The 16540-nt window shown below is 46.6% G+C and overlaps 2 protein-coding genes across 6 annotated transcripts in view; both read right to left on the bottom strand.

Annotated features, from left to right (window-relative positions):
* SYNRG (synergin gamma) overlaps positions 1-652 on the bottom strand; it is a 46746-nt gene extending 46094 nt beyond the window's left edge. For 3 of the 4 annotated variants that reach the window (XM_067309733.1, XM_067309731.1, XM_067309734.1), the window contains exon 1: positions 573-652. The gene's annotated coding sequence lies outside the window, so the exon portion shown is untranslated. The remainder of the gene's footprint in view (positions 1-572) is intronic. The other variant, XM_067309732.1, reaches the window with a different exon arrangement.
* Positions 61-8470, bottom strand: DDX52 (DExD-box helicase 52). 2 transcript variants are annotated; one of them, XM_067309735.1, is made up of 15 exons: positions 8373-8470; positions 8044-8260; positions 7586-7716; positions 7204-7389; positions 6801-6944; positions 6066-6177; positions 5494-5566; positions 5126-5329; positions 4722-4812; positions 3925-4047; positions 3545-3695; positions 3092-3167; positions 2138-2209; positions 1468-1560; positions 61-793 (listed from the first exon to the last, which is right to left on the bottom strand). In XM_067309735.1, exons 1-15 carry the CDS (start codon positions 8457-8459, stop codon positions 706-708), a joined length of 1848 nt encoding a protein of 615 aa, XP_067165836.1. In that variant the 5' UTR covers positions 8460-8470; the 3' UTR covers positions 61-705. The 2 variants fall into 2 exon arrangements, with proteins under 2 accessions (XP_067165836.1, XP_067165837.1); XM_067309736.1 differs by lacking the exon at positions 61-793 and adding an exon at positions 1656-1726 and having other exon boundaries at positions 1482-1560.
* Between the last annotated feature and the right edge of the window lie 8070 nt (positions 8471-16540).

Raw genomic sequence — 16540 nt, forward strand, 5'->3', positions numbered from 1 at the left:
AGGAATAATGCCTGCAGACTCATTCTGTCAAGGCTGTATAAACAGACATAAATCTCTGTATTAGAATCTCGTATGACATTGTTTATTCTGTTTTGATATCTAAATATGAAACAATGTAAAATTCTTGGGGTCTTACAGACATATGTCTTACAGACATAAAATATTACTTATTTCAAACTGATTTTATATAAAGCAAAAAAGGAGGAGGAGCAAGTCTACTTCATGCACATAGGATGCAAAAATTTTGTTCTGTTTTTTAAGTGACCAAGGAAGTCTTCAACAGCTGTATTTACCAAGCCTAATGGTAAACTTTGTGCATTCTCTGCCACTGTATCTTGTGAAAGTCTGACAAAGGTGTTAGGGATGATCTCAAGATAGAACGGACAGTTTTTCCAAGATGTAATACAAAACTGCATGATAGTAATAGAAACAAATGCTATTTTTGAAATATTGTTTGGAAGCTTAAGGTATTTACTGCAAGAACACAATCTTCATCTTCTATAAGAAGCATTCAGGAATCCCCTACTGGAATAACAGTAGAGACTTTCCTGCATGTAAACATCCATCCTCACCCAGAAGGAAAAAGAAACATTGGCCATGAACAATAATATTTCTCTCTCTTCTCCTTAGCAGCCATCTTTGATCTTCTGTTCTTCAGTACAGATATGGGTGTCAGCCCCAACTCATGGAGTAGTTTGTCATCATTCAGCTTTTTGAAACAGTCTGTAATTTACTGTCATTTTTAACTTCTTTAACTTTCTTTTTTTCCTTTATGTTTTCTTTTGTAGTTTTCCTACAAGAAACACATTGGAGACTAAGAAAGCTGAACATTATGCATCAAAAAGATGAAGTAACACGTCAGTTACCAGTTACCCAGTCATTTTACATCATATTAGTGCAGCTAAACATAAATCCTTTGGTAGCAACACTCTGAAGATGGGTAAGTGGGTTTTTTGTTTGTTTTGATCCTATCCAGCAGTCATCTTCAGGTAAGCAGTCCTGCTCCAAGGCACATCATCCTGAATAATGTCTCCCTTCCAGTCAAGACAGTTCCCAAACATGAGCAAGCTCTAGTCATTATATTGCAAGATTTATTTCTTGTAGTAGCAGTCTATGCACTAAAAACAAGCAAGCCCTTTGCCAGAAGAGGAGCAGATAGGTTCTGTCAAATGATAGTTAATCTAAAGTCTCACTTTAAGGCCAGTGGTTTAAACTTAGCTTGTTACAGAGCTAGCTGAAATGCTACCATCTGATAAATGGCACCACATAAGGTGAACTGATGGCATTAATCCAGTTTCCAGTAGACAGATATTGGCACTAGAACTTCACCATCATTACTAGTATTGTTACTTGGTGGTCTGTCCAAATAAGATAGCAGTTACTATTAGTAGGATAGCTGGGGGAAGCTTGCTGGGCCTCTTTGGATAAAGGGGATCTCTTACCTCCTCTTGGGACAAACCCACTTACTTTTTTCTTTTGGCCTTTTTTAAGAAGCACTGCGGGGTTGTACAAATGGCTTCTCTTGCCAGTGGTTTCTTAACAAATTTCTTCTTTTGCTTGCTGAGAACAACATTTAGTGAAGAAGGATTAAGTAGCTATAAAGGGCAAATATTAACATCCAACATAAAAAACAGATACTGAAAATATATTCAGACCTATAAGTCACCAACATCTACTAAAGCTTTTTGTCATTGTTTATTCCAAAATCAGTTCAGCCACATTATCTCTAGGGCATTAAAAAAAAAATTAGAGTTAAAAAGATATTGTGTTAAAAAATAGAAACCTGTGTATAAGTCCTATATGAAAAAGTGAACAGAAGCACTAATTACAAATAGATATATTGATATATTTATCTATACAGATACACTCCCACACCCTATTTGTTCAAGATAACTCAAAAGAGTAAAGGGCTTTCTTTTTCCTGGGGTCAACTGTTTTTCCTCTAATTGAGAGGGTTTTTTCCCATTTTTATGCAAGTAAAAGAACCCACCACCATCACACTCTAAGATTTCTTTTGCATATAAACTGCAACTATACTGCAAACTAGTAGATCTTTTGCAACCCTTATATATTCAACACCAATCATGCAGGCTTTTAAAATGGTAAATGAACTGGTAAACTGTGCAAAGAAACATACCTTTGCAGTTTGGGAAAGTGTTTTATGTAGTCTGGCACGGGACAGCCAGCTCGCTGAATAACACTGGCTATACTGGAAAGGAGAGCGGAGAGAAAAGATCAACTCTGGCAGTACATGCTTGAACAGAAAGATAAGCAACTACTGTGGAAAACAATGATTCCTAATAATTGGCTTTTTTTTTTTTTTTTTTTTTAAAACAAGAAACGACAACACAAAAACAAGCCAAGCAAGTTTGAATTGAACTGAGAAAAAAAACAAAAGGCATAACTGAAACTAATAACTCCATTTGAATAGCTTAAACAAGTTGAAACTCTAGATGACTACAGATTTTAGGCAGGTGAATAAAAAGTAATAAGCCAAACAGGAAAGTATCAGCCAGTCTTTTCAAGAATAAGCAAATTAAAGGACTGGATTACAACTGTGGTTTTGTATATTAACAAAAACTTCCAAAAAAAAAAAAACAACAACCACCCAATCACAGTGTGAAGTAGTCGTACTTTCTACACAGCAGATGACTTAGGACAACCAAAACAAGAACAAAGCCAGTTGCGTAGACTCTTGGACCTGCCCTTTAACTGGGTTCAAGTCAGAATAATCAGTTTTGCTGAAAGATGTTACCAAGTAAGCCGTTATGTTGCTGTTACTGGTAACATGACTGAAGCAAGTGAAAGGACACCAATTTATCTTTGGCTGCATTAGTGAACGGCTTCAAAAATAAACCTTAACCTGAAGTGTTCTTAGTCTTTCCCATACTCTGGTGTCACCTTGCAGTTCCACGATAATTGATACCAAGTTCTCTATCCACACTTGTAAGAGCTTTTTATAGCACAGGGGGATTTCAGAGCATGGAAATACTGTGCTTACAAGGTGTGTGGTACCAGAAAGAACTGTGTGGTTCAGCGGTACACTACAGAAAACACAAAGAGTATTTTTGCTACATCGTTTCCAATTTACCTTCGTAATAAAGGTTTATCATCTTCTGTAAAGAAAGTGACTGCTTTTCCTGTGTGTCCTGCTCTTCCAGTTCGACCTGTCAAATGCAAATTTTACAAAGAGTAGGGATTTTACTTTAAGTATCTTTGTTTAATTCTGTTGTTCTCCACAGCCCCAGTCTCCTGATGCATGTATACCACATGCACTACCAACCAGCTGATCATTGGAGATTGTTCCTGCTGCATGAAAGCACAAGCATGTCAGAAGGGTCTAAAGACTTAAGGTTCATAGAAGCCTAACAAAAAGTCAGTTTTACTGAACGGTGAGCCCAGATATAAGCTAGCTTAGGTGGTGTAGAAGTTAGTACTGTAGCAACACAGTCTTTACTTCAGCGTCTCTGCTTATGCACAAGAGCATCTCCATTAGAGACCTACAAATTGAGAAAAAGGACATGCTCTGTGAACAATCACTCACCTATCCTGTGGATATATTCCACTGCGCTCGTGGGCAAGTCATAATTAATGACCATATTCACTCCTTTGAAGTCAATTCCTCGAGCTAGTAAAGCTGTGCAGATGAGCACCCAGATCTTCCCAGCTCTGAAACTGTGTACTACGTTATCTCTCTAAGAAAAGAAAAGAAGTGTACTTGGGAACAGCCTAAGTAGCAATTTGAGAACAGAGATCAATTTGTGTACTGAAAGTTGTCATGATGTTAACTAATAAACCTAAATCTCCAAACCAAAGCCTACAGTAATTTAACTGTTTGTAAAATTTATCTGAAATCACATTAGAACGCTCTTATTTTAACATTTCTTTCTAAAGTGTTTCTGGAAAAGAAGTGAATCCTCCTACCTGTTGCTGAGTTTTATCTGCATGGATGACATCCACATTGATGCCTTCATAAATAAGTTCATGGAAAAGCTCTTTAGCCCTCTCAATAGACTGTACAAAAACAAGGACTGGAGGAGCAAAACCCTGCAAAAGAATAAACTTGTCTGAAGTTCAAGTCCTTTTCCTACCTTTATTGATTGCAGATACTGTGCTACTATAGACTTAATCAGCCTCAGTATTTTACATTTCAGAGGGTGACTTTTTTTGACTAACAAGAACTTTGGGAGTCAGAACTAGGCAAGTTCAACTCCACTGCCTTTGATGGAATGGTTTTTGACTTAAGCACTATGCTGCATTTTAATCCACAGAAACTAAGAGATTAATATATATATATACACATACATACATATATATACACACATACACACATACATACATATATATATACACATGTATATATGTGTGTGTGTATATATATGTGTGTGTGTGTGTGTGTGTGTGTGTGTATATATATATATATAAAAGGAACCCACTCATACTGCCAAGTAAAATTAAATAGACTGTTAATACAGAGCGGCCCTAAGACTCAAACACGTAACCAAGAATGGGGAATCCTCTCAGTTTTCATAGGGGGAGTACTTACTCCTCCTCTTGTACAACAGATTTGCACAATGGTTTAAAATCCGTCAAAGCCTATGACCTGTTCTTCAGTCCTGTTAACTTTTCACTTCCTCATCACCTAGCAAATTACGCGTCTCTGACAGAACACATGGCTCATTTAGGAAGCAAGCAGAATGTGCTCAATCACTCCAAAATACCTTTTTAACAAGCTCTCTCATTGCCATTAGCTTTCCTGTCTCAGATCCAACAAACAAAAGCTCCTGTTCTACCGTCTCCGCTGCAGAGTTTCTGAAACCAGAAATCCAACAGAAACACACCACTGTTAGTATCTTATACATACAAAATATTAACTGGTGAAAGAGAAACACTGCAAGACAATTGTTTCAGCAGTATATGCTCCTAGGGTTAATGTTTATTTGATGAAAGTAACAGGCAAAGGAAAACAACACTTTCCCCAATATCTAAGAAAGATTTCTTGAAACACTTTCTTGAGTACCAAGATTAATAACACAGATATACAACCAAGTGGAATGGTAATGCAAAGAAAGCAAATAATCTGATCAGGAATGGAAAAACCATGTGAGTGCAACTGCACACATACCTTGCTCCAATGGACACCAGAACAACACTGTCAAGGTTGAGTTTACACCACTCCTCTACATCATGTGCAAAGGTTGCACTGAACAAGGCTCTTCTCACCACGTGGGATGTGCACGCCAGGAATATGGAGGCCAGCTGGTCTCGGAATCCTGTTTTCCCATCTTCAAATAGTTTGTCTGACTCATCAACCACCAGCCACTCAACACTAGGAACAGAGAGATTTTCTTTTCAGCAACAGTTGCTTGTGGAGAAGACAAAAGTTCTGACAGACCATCACAGATAAAAGGACTATGCATGCATTCATTTTTCAGTAACAACGGTAAGAAAGAAGTCAGTAGCAAAGCCAGACTGAATAAAGATTCTCAGTACCTGGACAAGTCTATTGCTGGAGGATCTTGCTTCAGCAAATAAATGAGTCTGTTTGGAGTAGTAACCAGTACATCTACAGGAAAAAAAGCAAAACATTAAAAAACAAACAACAGAACAAAACAGACTTAAAGCCTTAAGATACAAGGGTTCCAATCCAATCTGCCAGAGGTTTATTAACATACCCCAGGGCAAGGCACTTCATTGTTGCAGTCTACTTCAGGTAAGAATAATTAAGCAGAAGATATTGTAAAAGGCTGTGGATTTCTCTAGAACTAGAAGATTTCAAGTGAATTGTTCTTAAAATCCATCAGAAGTGGTTTGGATATAAAAATCAATCCCCCTCCATTCTTATTCTGCGCCCTACCTTTTTAAGCATACAATTTAAAAAGATCCACTCTCATGGAGCTCACTTCCCACTCCTTCCACGCAAGCTACTTCTTTTAGTGTTGAGCAATGGATTGCATGACTTGAGTGGTATTAAATGATCTCTTAAAAGCCACATATGCCAGAAGAGAAGAGTTAGCAGTGTCATTTAGAAGTTTTCTGAACACTTCAGTAGTTAAAACAATTACCAAATTTCTTAGATGATTTGGGCCCGAACTTCTTAGCTGCTTCAGCTGCTTTGTGGATCATGTGTATTCTGAAGCCAGTTCCCTCAGCCAATTTTACCAGCTCTCGATGTGTCTGAAAAAAAACAGCAACACAGATTAAAGTTTTTACTCATTACCAAGCTGAGTAGCTGTTGTAATCAGAAAAACCCCAAGCATTTCTCAAGTTTTAGTTTCAAACATCACCCAGATTTCAGTGGGTTAGAGGAAGCTGACTTATTTTTCTAGCATCATAAAACTTAGCTTTCTAACATACATTATTCACTTGAAAGTTCTCTCCTGGGTCTGAATGCTGTATTTTGACTCTAACGATGTATGCTCTTATAATTTCTCTCTATTTGTATAAAAATGGAACTCTGCCCAAAGCAGTATTTTTTATTTCAGTTTAATAACAAAGACTCAAGACAAAGTTACTGTCCCAAACACAGGATTTCAAGTAAACAGATAAAGCATTGGGCAGTTTTAAAATATGAACAAAGAAACTTGAGTCCCTAATCTCATCATCTATCAGATACTAGATATGTAGCCATTTCACAAAGACTTAAAAGAAACATTCAAATTTACTTTTTTCCTGATATTTTAGAAGCAAGAAAAAAAAAACTATTATTAGTCTGCCATTTTTCTGAATCAGAGTAAGAGTGAGAACTTCAACGTAAAGTACATAAATATGATGACAACCCCTCTTCCCCACACACACACCTGGCTAGCAAGTTCTCGGGTAGGAGATATGATCAGAGCTCTGAATCCTTTGTTCCGAGGTTGTTTCAGATGTGTTAAGAGAGGAATACAAAACGCCAGTGTTTTCCCAGAGCCAGTGGGGGCTGAAGCTAGAAGTTCCCGACCCTGTGAGAAAAACAGCAGTGTGTTATATTTTACTAGATGGAAAAAAAAAAAGTCATGCAAATATTAATGCTACCAGCTAAACAAACAGAAGACACTAGTAAAAGCACAAATCAAGAATCTTGTAATACCTAAATTTTGAACTCTGATGGGTTGATACATATTTAAAGCTGTATAACTAACCACTGCTGTAACCCTAAAAAAGAGGCCTCTATCCAAGTTTTGCTATAAGTACAATAAAATGCAATACCAGAAAACTTACATGAAGCATAACGGGAATGGCCTGCATCTGGATTGGTGTTGGGACCTGGAAGCCAGCAGCTTGAATATTTTCCATGATTTTAGGGTGGATTTTGTATTCCCTTTGAAGTTGTTCAAATGTGGCAATTGGGTCAGGAAGATCTGTTCCTTGAACATTAATCTTGTGTTGATTCCTGAAGCGATTTATCTAAAAGGTATAAGACAAACTCCTTCTTTTTTTGACAGCATAAAACTAAACAAATGGATTCAGCTTCTGATTATTTTGGCCATCCTTGGTCCACCCTCCTCCCAAGAGCAATTACTGTGAATGAACTTCAACTTTCAGATGAAACACCCAGAGGAACCAAATAATCTGTTGCTACATTAATATTCTGTAGTCCCACCTTTTCCTTTCTCAAGCGTTCAAGTTTTTCAGCAGTAGGTTTTTTGTCTCTTGCATCTTTGAATTTTGCTTCCAGAGAGGACATCCACATTATTCCATTACTTTCTGACAACTCTGGCACAGACACAGATTCTAGAAGTTTCAAGAAATTTCCCATGAGTAAAATTCAGGCAAAAAAACTACTTGGTAAAAAAAAAAAAAAAAAAAAAAAAAAAGAACACCTCAAAACCTTATTTTGCTCATGCCCACTGAAGTCAGCAAAGACCCTGGCAGGATGGCGATTATATCTCCATGCCTTAACGCTGCCTGTATTTCGTGGGCTTTGACACAGTCCAGCCAAAGAACCCAGAAACCGCCTTTCCAGTAAAAGGACCTACTACGGATTTAAAAAGCAAAGTTAAGTAAGTGCGAACTCAACCAGGGCCTCTCTCCGGGACACAGGTGCATACACACAGATACCTGCTGTTTTCTTCTTTTTCCTCTTCCCGCCGCCGCTCTCCACCGTTGTTTTTCGCTTTCTCCCGGCCCCCGCGTCACGCTCCCCCCCGGGGCCCCCCGCTGCACCCTCGTCCCGCGGCTCCGGGTGTGGGGCGGCCCCGCCGGGCCTCGGCGGCGCTCCCTCCTTGCGCCCGAAGAAGTCGAGGCTCCCCGGCGAGCCGCCGCTGCCCTTCACCACCTAGGGGCGAGGGGAAAACGGTGAGACACCGGCGCCTCCCCGCACCACCGCCTGCCGCCGGGCCCGCGGCACGGGACGGGGACGGGACCCGGCCCCCCCGGCGGCGCCGCACCCCGAAGCGCTGCGCGTCCCGCCCGAAGCGCCGCACGTCGAAGCGGGCGCCGGCGCCCAGCCGCCGGAACAGCTCGCGTGCCTCCATGCCGCCGCCGCCTCCCGGCGCCCACCGCGCCGACCCGGAAGCGGAGAGCACTTCCGGGGGCGGCGGCGTGTTACGGCAACCGCCCCCCCACGCAGCAGGGTGCCATGGCAACGCCCCCCGGCGGCCATGTTGGCGGGCGCGGGCCGCGCTGCCATGGCAACCGCGCGGCGGGGCCGCAAAACAGGGCGAGAACCGCTGTATTTAGCTGCTCCGCGGTTCGCGCAAGGCCCAGGGCCTCCGTCATCGCGCGGGCCTGGCACGAGTCACAGACAGCGGCTCCGGCGCCCCCGCCGTAAAACCCGCCCGGTCCTGGTGGGCCCGGTGCGGCGTTTGGGCCTTCCGCCCATGCCTGGTGGCAGGTTAATTGCACCGATGGCTTCGCCTGATTTTCGAGGAACTCCTCATTTCGATAAAAGGACGGAAAGCTTTGTGAGAAGCTCCTGTGCACACACGCCTGTGTTTTCACTGCATTACACTGTGTTTTCACTGTGTTTCACTGAGTTACAGTGTCAATAGCGGGTCTCCAAGGCCCCGTGGGCCGAGCGCTCCTCGATCAGTCATGTCACAACACACACTCGGCCTCTTAGACATGTCAGCCAAGGTGCTGGATACCTCTGAGAACATGAACCAGTGGTTTATTAGCATGTTCCGATTTTTTTAATTTATATTCCCTTTATCAATTGCCTGGGAATTCCCTTTGGGCTGTGCAACAAGTGGCTCCACCTTTCTCAGTGAAAATTTAAGACCGTCCTCACTTGGTCTGATTCAAACCCATTTCAGTCAAAAATACTGAGGGCTCAGTCCTCAACCAGCCTTCTGATTTTAAGCCCCGGATCAACAAAGCATTTAAGCATGCATTTAACATAAAGCAGGTGAGCAGTCCCGATAACACCCAATTTAAAGTCAAGCATGTGCATAGTGTAGTTGCTTAATGCTCGATTTACACTGATACAATCCAGCCTCACACACATCGCTTGCTACTGTGCTTAAAAAAGTTCCAGAGGCAAAGAGAGGAGAAACAAACCAAGCAACTCAGCTGTTCAAGCCAGTCAAAAAGCTTCGCAGAGATAAAGATCAAAATTTATTTAATTCATGCATTTATTCAGTATGATAAGCTTTGAGCCCCTAATAATACAGGTATGCTACTAGTACCTTGTATCAGATCAAATGATACTGCTATTTTTCCTGGTATTCTTGAAGTAAAACAAACAGAAATCCAATTAAGCAGCATAACATCAGCATTACAAAAACTATTTTATGCAATAAAATTCTCAAGGGCTAAATGTTTACATTGCCAAACTCTGAGAGTCCTAAGAAAAACAGGCAATGGTTGTTCCTCCTGTAATGCTTGCTTCTTTAATTACAAGCTTTGAGATGAAAAATTGCATAAACTAGATCCTCCCTACAGTCCGTATCTGCCTGATTTATAGCATCTTTTCTCTGCCAACCTTTTGACTTCCCAGCGGACAGATGGACGCAGTCGTATGGAAACCTCGGGTGGCTGCAGCGACACGACGCTGCCTCTTCCTTCTTTTGTGTCCCTGTGCCGATCCATTGCTATGTAAGCATTTACAGTGAATAAAGACGGCGCAGGAGCACGCCACCAAGCCGCATCCGCAGGGCCGTTCCTGGGGTGGACGCTGCTGCGGGTCTGGTGGAAGAAGTGACTAATGGTTGCTGTGAGAGGACGGGGAAGAATGCGGAGGAATTTGTGTAACAAAGAACTATAAATCATCTCCCATACACCACCAATATCCATCACTCACCCAAGAGATGCTGTCAGCAGATTCAAGAGCGAGGAAACGGGAAATATTCCCTTCGTCAATAGACAGGGAAGTCCCTTTGTGGTCCGCGGCGAGCAGCTCTGCTCCCGAGGTGACAGTGTTGGGCAGAAAGCCGGGAGTCGGGAGCCCGGGACTGCCCTGAGCCGCTGTTGGGAAAAGCACCTGATGGCACGGGCCCAGCTTCAGGCACTTACAGCCCTGGGGCTCGAGTCTCCTTCACGCTAAGGTCAATTTGCCCTGCCCTGGGAGTGGAAAGAGAGGCGAACGCGCAGGACTTGGGCTGTGAGCGGTCACGTTGCATGCCAGACGTGAAGTCAGCGAAATACGAAAGCCAAGCAGCCTACATTAATGCAAAGCAAAACTTCTCCTGTCAAGGCGTCAGGTTTGGTTTTGTTTCGCTGGTGCTGCTCTATCAATTACTAGGCACTAATTGCCAAGTCGGTGCTGACACCGAATTTCCAGCAAGGCCTTTAAAGGGGGAGCGTGGGCCTTTCAGATCAGCCCAGCAACTAATGCAGTAATTAATGGTACAACAGCCTGATGTAACCGGGGAAATCCTCTGCTATTAGCAGAGCTCTTTGGGCTGGATCTTGATTCTACAAAAGTCAGCTCAAAACTGCACCTATCCTCCAACGCTGTATTTGATCCTTAAAATACCTAGATGGCTTGAACTGATTTCACTCTTTTTCAGTACCACTCCTGCTTGTGTTGAGCAAGGCAACATCAACACTTTTGGAGATGTACCCCCTCAGATACCTGCCAGAGAAGCACCACAAGACAAAAGACAACTTTCTTTGTCCCCTATAGTTAATCCAAAATAGTAAAGGGAAAGGAAAGTGCATTCCTCAAAGCTGCTGGGGAGTTCTCTTGCACCCCAACAAACAGCAGCTGCATGTGCCAGCTAAGGGGGCACCAAGAGCCATCGTTATTGCAGCGTTCGGTGCCCGAGATCCGTCAGAGAGAGCACAAGGAGCAAGTGCCTCGCTGGGATCAGGGTGGCCGCTGCAAAGCAGAGCTAGAGAGAGTGATCGAAAACGGCGTGTGAACTTCAGGAGTCAACATGAGCCAAACCCTGGGCCGTTTTAATCTTTTCTTCCCTCAAACTGGAACCCAGTCCCAAGCGCTCCTCCGAGGCTGTGCTGAACACAAGCCAGAGCCAGCCCTGAGCGGAGCCCCGCCAGCTACCACTGAGCTCAAGCGAAGTGGACAGGAGTATTTGCTGGACCAGCTCACGGTCTTTATTAGCCCCCTGCATCTGCTTGGATGTGCCGGGGAACACGAGTGCTTCCGACACACCGTGGCTGGCATAAAATTATAACAGCAGCACGTTAGTACTGGCCCCGCTCTGGCAGGACGCCTGCGGACTGAAACGGGACGCGGGGGAGAGTCCCAGGTGTTATGGCGTTTCTCCCCTTCATTTATTTTTCTTGCAGATGAGTACCTGGGCCTGCAGCATGCACAGGCAGAAGGTTAATCCGGGGGTACCCTTCTGACCGAAGCAGCCCACGTGCCGAAGGGGATGCTCTGGGGAGCTCTGCGGCTGCGCAGAAGAAGTCCAGGTGAGCTGAGTTAGAAAGCTCCTGGCCATTTGGCTGCATCCTGGCAAGCCACGCTCCCATACTTCACCCCCGTGCAGCCACATCCTGCCGGGAACGGGAATAGCAGAGAAGACGCAGGGCACTGTCGCAGCCAGCGCTGCTCCAGCAGCATCTGCCGGCACCTGTATCATCCCATGCGTCAGACAAGGCCGCTCGCCCCTTGCAGGTTACACTTACGCTTACAACCTCTGCAAAATGGGGGGGCACAGTGCGGCCCAAAGCTGCTGTCCAGGTGCTCGGTATGGGCCCTGCCCGGTCAGTCCAAAGTCTCTCTTTGACATCAGTCAGCTCCTTGGGCCTTGCCAAATAGGTAATACCGAAATAAAAAGGTTTAAGATTGCAAAGCAAATCTGGTGAGCAGATTTTATTTCATCACATGCACAATCGGGTCGGAGACACTCACCTAAAGCCTGAAGACACCCATGGATCCCCTCTTGAAGAAAGCCAGTTAAGGCCAATAGCTTTTTAAAAAAATTTTTTTGGTATATTTTTTAGTTGTTGTAAGATAGGAATTATAGGACCAAGCTTGTAAACGGGACTTTTACATATCTGTTCCCCATGTCCCACTATCATACTAAATTATCATCACTAATATGCACATAACAGTCAATTAGCCTAGCTGAGTGCACTCATGACCTCTGATCCCTGCTGTGTCCCCCAATCCATTAACAGGCCCTCATCCTTTAGCGCTCAGTATGAATTGATGTAGCATCTATTCTCTTTCGGCAAAGAAACATGCTTCCTCATTCATCTGTCCATTTCCACTTTCTGTTCTTTTGTCCTCTCCTTCTGTTCCCTGTGTTGCTAACCTGGTCACAACTTCTTGACCCCACGTCCTTGTCCCTCCCAAGGGTGTTGTAATCCCAATCACTACCAAAAAACTTTTACTTTTTTTTCTTTGCCCACATCTTATTTAGCAAAAATGGTTTCCAGCGGTGTGGGAGCTTTGATCCCCTATTCAAGAAATCCTTGCAATGTTTTTTTAAAGACTTTCTTTCTAAGGCAAATGAATTCTTCATAAAGGGGGAAATGGTGTGCTAGTTGGTCTCTGTTCATCTGAAGAAGACAAATGATCTCTTTTATTACTTGAAAAGCATAACAGTTGAGTGTGTAGATTTGTGATTTATCTGTAATTAAGAATCCATTTGGGCGGCATCTTAATTACAGAGAGGAAAATTAATTTTGCTGGATATAAAAGTAAAATAAAAGTTCCTCGAATTAGAAGAGAGTGCAGAGTTTCTGAGGGTCAGGTTTTGTGCAGATCTGTAATAACAAGAATGCTGGGATGGGACAACTCTTTAGTGCACGTTTGAGGTTTTTGGCTTTTAGGGTTAGTCCCTGGGGCCGAGAAACAGAAGCGCAGGGAGTCAGCACGCCTCCTGATCCCGTTTCAGAAGCGCTCCCGGGGCCCTGGCTCAGCTCAGCTCCTTACTGTGGCACGTACTCCCTCTTTTCTCCTGCTTTTCCCTCGCTCCCGCTGGAGGCTGTGGCTTTCCCGCAGCCCCATGCGCCGCCCGTGCGCTGCACCTCCGGGGGTGAGCCGCGCGGTGACTTCGCCCCTCGTGCTGCTGTAGGACCCACAATCATTCCACCGTCTGCAGAGGGGGGTAAATCGCCCTGCCACGTCCCCCCACTTTGCAAACCCCACTGCAAACGCAGAGGAGGCTCCGTCCTTTGTGTCGCCCCAGCGGCAGAGGCTCAGAGCCTCCCGTGGGTCTCTGCCTTCGGAAACCTCGGCTGTGGGCTGTTACATGGTTGTTTACCTGTTTGCACTGAGCGGCAAATAGCCCAGCTCCCGGGCCCGTGTAATACAGTCCGTGGCCCAGTCCATTCATGTCAAATGTTTGTTCTGACCACACGTGGTGACACCAGGCTCCTTTCATGAAGTCTCTTTGCTTTGTCCCACAAACGGCTCAGAGCGATGTCGTGCCCGTCCGGTCCGCGTAGGAGCTCCCACGGCGCTCGGCAGCGAGAAGGAAAGCAAGGGACGTGAGCGCCTGCCTGGGTGTGAACAAGGGAGCCGCTGCAGCGCGCAGAGCGGCTTGCAGGGCTTGCCGGCTGGCCCCGCTGGGATGGCGCACGGCGCTCCGAGGAGATGGGTCTGCCGGAGCCTGCGGCTGGAGCAGCAGCGCGGTACTCGTGGTGGCGTTCGCTCCACCGTGGGATGTGGAGCATCGCAAGCGCCAGCCTTGGTGGGAGGGTGGCGGGACATCGAGGCTCATTCAGACCTGGGTGGATTGCAGCGAGCCCCCAGATTTGCAAGTCCTGGGCTGCTGGGAGGAGGCCGGAGCTGGGCAGTGCAGCAGCAGATGGGGAAGCTGCAATGCCTGGAGCCGCAGGAGCTGTTGGGGAGCAGGCTGCACGCGGCATCGCACTTTGCAGGAGCTCTCTGCAGCCCTGTCCCGGGGTGGGAGCAGCGCGGGGGACGCGTGGGGCGTACTGGCATCGCCCAGCATGCTTGGGTTGAGCTGAACTGCGGTATCAGCCAAGGGGTGCATCGCAGGGGTGCCAGCCTCATCTGCCCAGCGTGAAGCATCTGCCAGGCTCCGTACATCTGATCCCGCGGCCGAGATGCAGCACGGAGAGGGGGGCTAGCAACGTCTGCAAACAGCCCAGCCTCAAACACAAGCAGTTTCTGCATTCCTCTCTGTGTACTAGTCAAACGGACATCGGCTTAACCAAATCCGCTCAAAGGCTTCAAAGGGCAGAGCGTGTTTGCTGTCCGCAGGGGAGCACAATGCTTTCCCTTTTGACCCATCGCGCAGGACGGCGCGGCGGGGACACGGCGGGGACGCCGGCAGCGGTGCCCGAGGGCGCAGGACGGCGCGGTCCTGCTGCCGCGTCTCGCCGGGCCGTCAGGAGCAGGGCCGGGAAGGAGCAGCGAGCGCCACGGCTCCGTGCGGCTGCGGCCGAAGCCTCCGGTTTTCCTGCTGAAGTTTCCAGTGGATCCGCCCAGCCAGCTGGACAGGCAGAGCGAGTCTGGAAAGAAAACCGCGCGCTGGGAGCCGGGCGCTGTCGTATAACCCAGCGTCGCTTTTTACACGCGCACCAAACATTTTTGAAGTTGCTGAAATAGCTCGTCTGACCCGGGGACGGCCGCAGAGGGGAGGTCTTTGCCCCGGGACGGCTCCAGCGACGGCAGCCGAGGGGACTGCGGAGGCAATAGACGCCGAGGAGCACCTGCTCCCCAGGGTAGTCTGGTGCCCCACGCGGAGAGCCTGTGCGGGACCAGCTCCGATAAGCGCGGCTCTCGCGCGGGCAGCGCTAAGCTGGTTTTGACCCGGTGCCTTTGCCGGCTGTATCGCCCACATGCCAGCGCGAACAGGAGGTGCTCCGGCCTGGATTTACCTGTCGGAGCAGGCGTCAGCCGGGCCGCGCTCTCCGCGGGCTGACGTTGTGTTGTGCTTACCGACATCGCGCGGAGGCACCCGGGCCATCCGGGGGAAGCGGCACCCTCCCTGCGCGCCGCCAGGTCTGTTGGGTCAGCTCCGCTCTGGCTGCTCTCATTCTATGTCTGTCTTAAAGCTGGTGCAGGAATCACCATAGTCCGTGCACCAAAAAGTACCGCTCCCCTTGGAGTATTAGCTCGGATGCAGCAAGCTTTGCAGTGCCGCAGCCCCTGCCCTCGCTCCTGCTGGATTACCCTTCGTTCCTCTGCGGGACCAAATGGTGTAAATTGACCTGATGCTGGATATGCATCAGCTGGGGAAAACTTCATGAGCCGCTCATGGAGTAAAACACTAGTAGGCATAAAGAGAGAATCCACATCATTTCCTTCCCGACTTGTACGGCACTGATGGGAACTAAGCCCAGGAGCAGTCTGAGCTGATCCAAAAGGGCTCAGCCCGGCACTCGGTTGCCTTGAGAGGGAATTGGGGAGCAGGAGGGTGCAAAGCGGGTCTCAAGATAAAAACCTGCACCTTTGCTCTCCAAACTTTACTAAGTGGGTCTATCACTTCTGAGCCTCAATGAGAGGGACCAAGCAGGCTTCACGCCTCTAGCCCTTTTTCGGCTTTGCGCTTGCAGTTTTTATTTGGGATAGCTGAAAATCGCAGACACAAAGACACTCCACCAAAAGGCTTTTCCCGAGGTGTCCCGCTCTGGCTGTGAAGGCGAGCCACCAGCCCTCTGCACGGAAAGCCTTTCCCACGGCAGCCCGCACTTGACTTTCGAAACAACCAGGTTCCAAAACAAACACGGACGCTTTTGAACGCCGTTCAAACCAAAGCCCTGCGCCACATCTTCTGAAGGGTCACCCTTTACCGCCGATGTGCTCCAAGTCATTCAGCTATGTTAGCTCTTTGCAATCAAAGCGCTTCAAAAACTACAGCAATAAGAGTGCACCCTCCCTCCTCCCTCCTCCCCCTCTTTTTTTTTTAACTGACCTATGGGCTCAATATCCAAAATTGATGGGGTTGCTCTTTGTCCGTCTGGTAGACAGCTCTTAATTGGTTTGCTTAACACTCAGCTGCTACAGTTAGCGAAGGGTGAGGAATAAGCTGCGGTAGAATAAGGGCAACATCATTAATGCCGCAGGAGGGTGAGGACACGGGTCTCCTGACCTCCAGCTCTCCATGTCCAAACAGATGAGGGAGTTTAGAGCCTGGGTCTGGCCAAGGCTTTGCCAAGGGCCCCTCTCTCTCTGGAGCAAACCCAAACCCCAGACAGAAACAGCCCCCAGAGGTGGGGTTTGCAGGAA

The sequence above is a fragment of the Apteryx mantelli genome, chromosome 22 (genome assembly GCF_036417845.1).
Source record: "Apteryx mantelli isolate bAptMan1 chromosome 22, bAptMan1.hap1, whole genome shotgun sequence".
In the NCBI taxonomy this organism is placed as follows: Eukaryota; Metazoa; Chordata; class Aves; order Apterygiformes; family Apterygidae; genus Apteryx; species Apteryx mantelli.

Coding starts and splice junctions, on each gene's coding strand:
- DDX52 (XM_067309735.1), bottom strand. CDS start 8,459: ATGGAGGCACGCGAGCTGTTCCGGCGGCTGGGCGCCGGCGCCCGCTTC. Junction 6,178..6,800: donor CCCGAGAACTTGCTAGCCAG/GTGTGTGTGTGG, acceptor GTTTTTTTTCAG/ACACATCGAGAGCTGGTAAA. Junction 2,210..3,091: donor GATAAACCTTTATTACGAAG/GTAAATTGGAAA, acceptor TCTCCTTTCCAG/TATAGCCAGTGTTATTCAGC.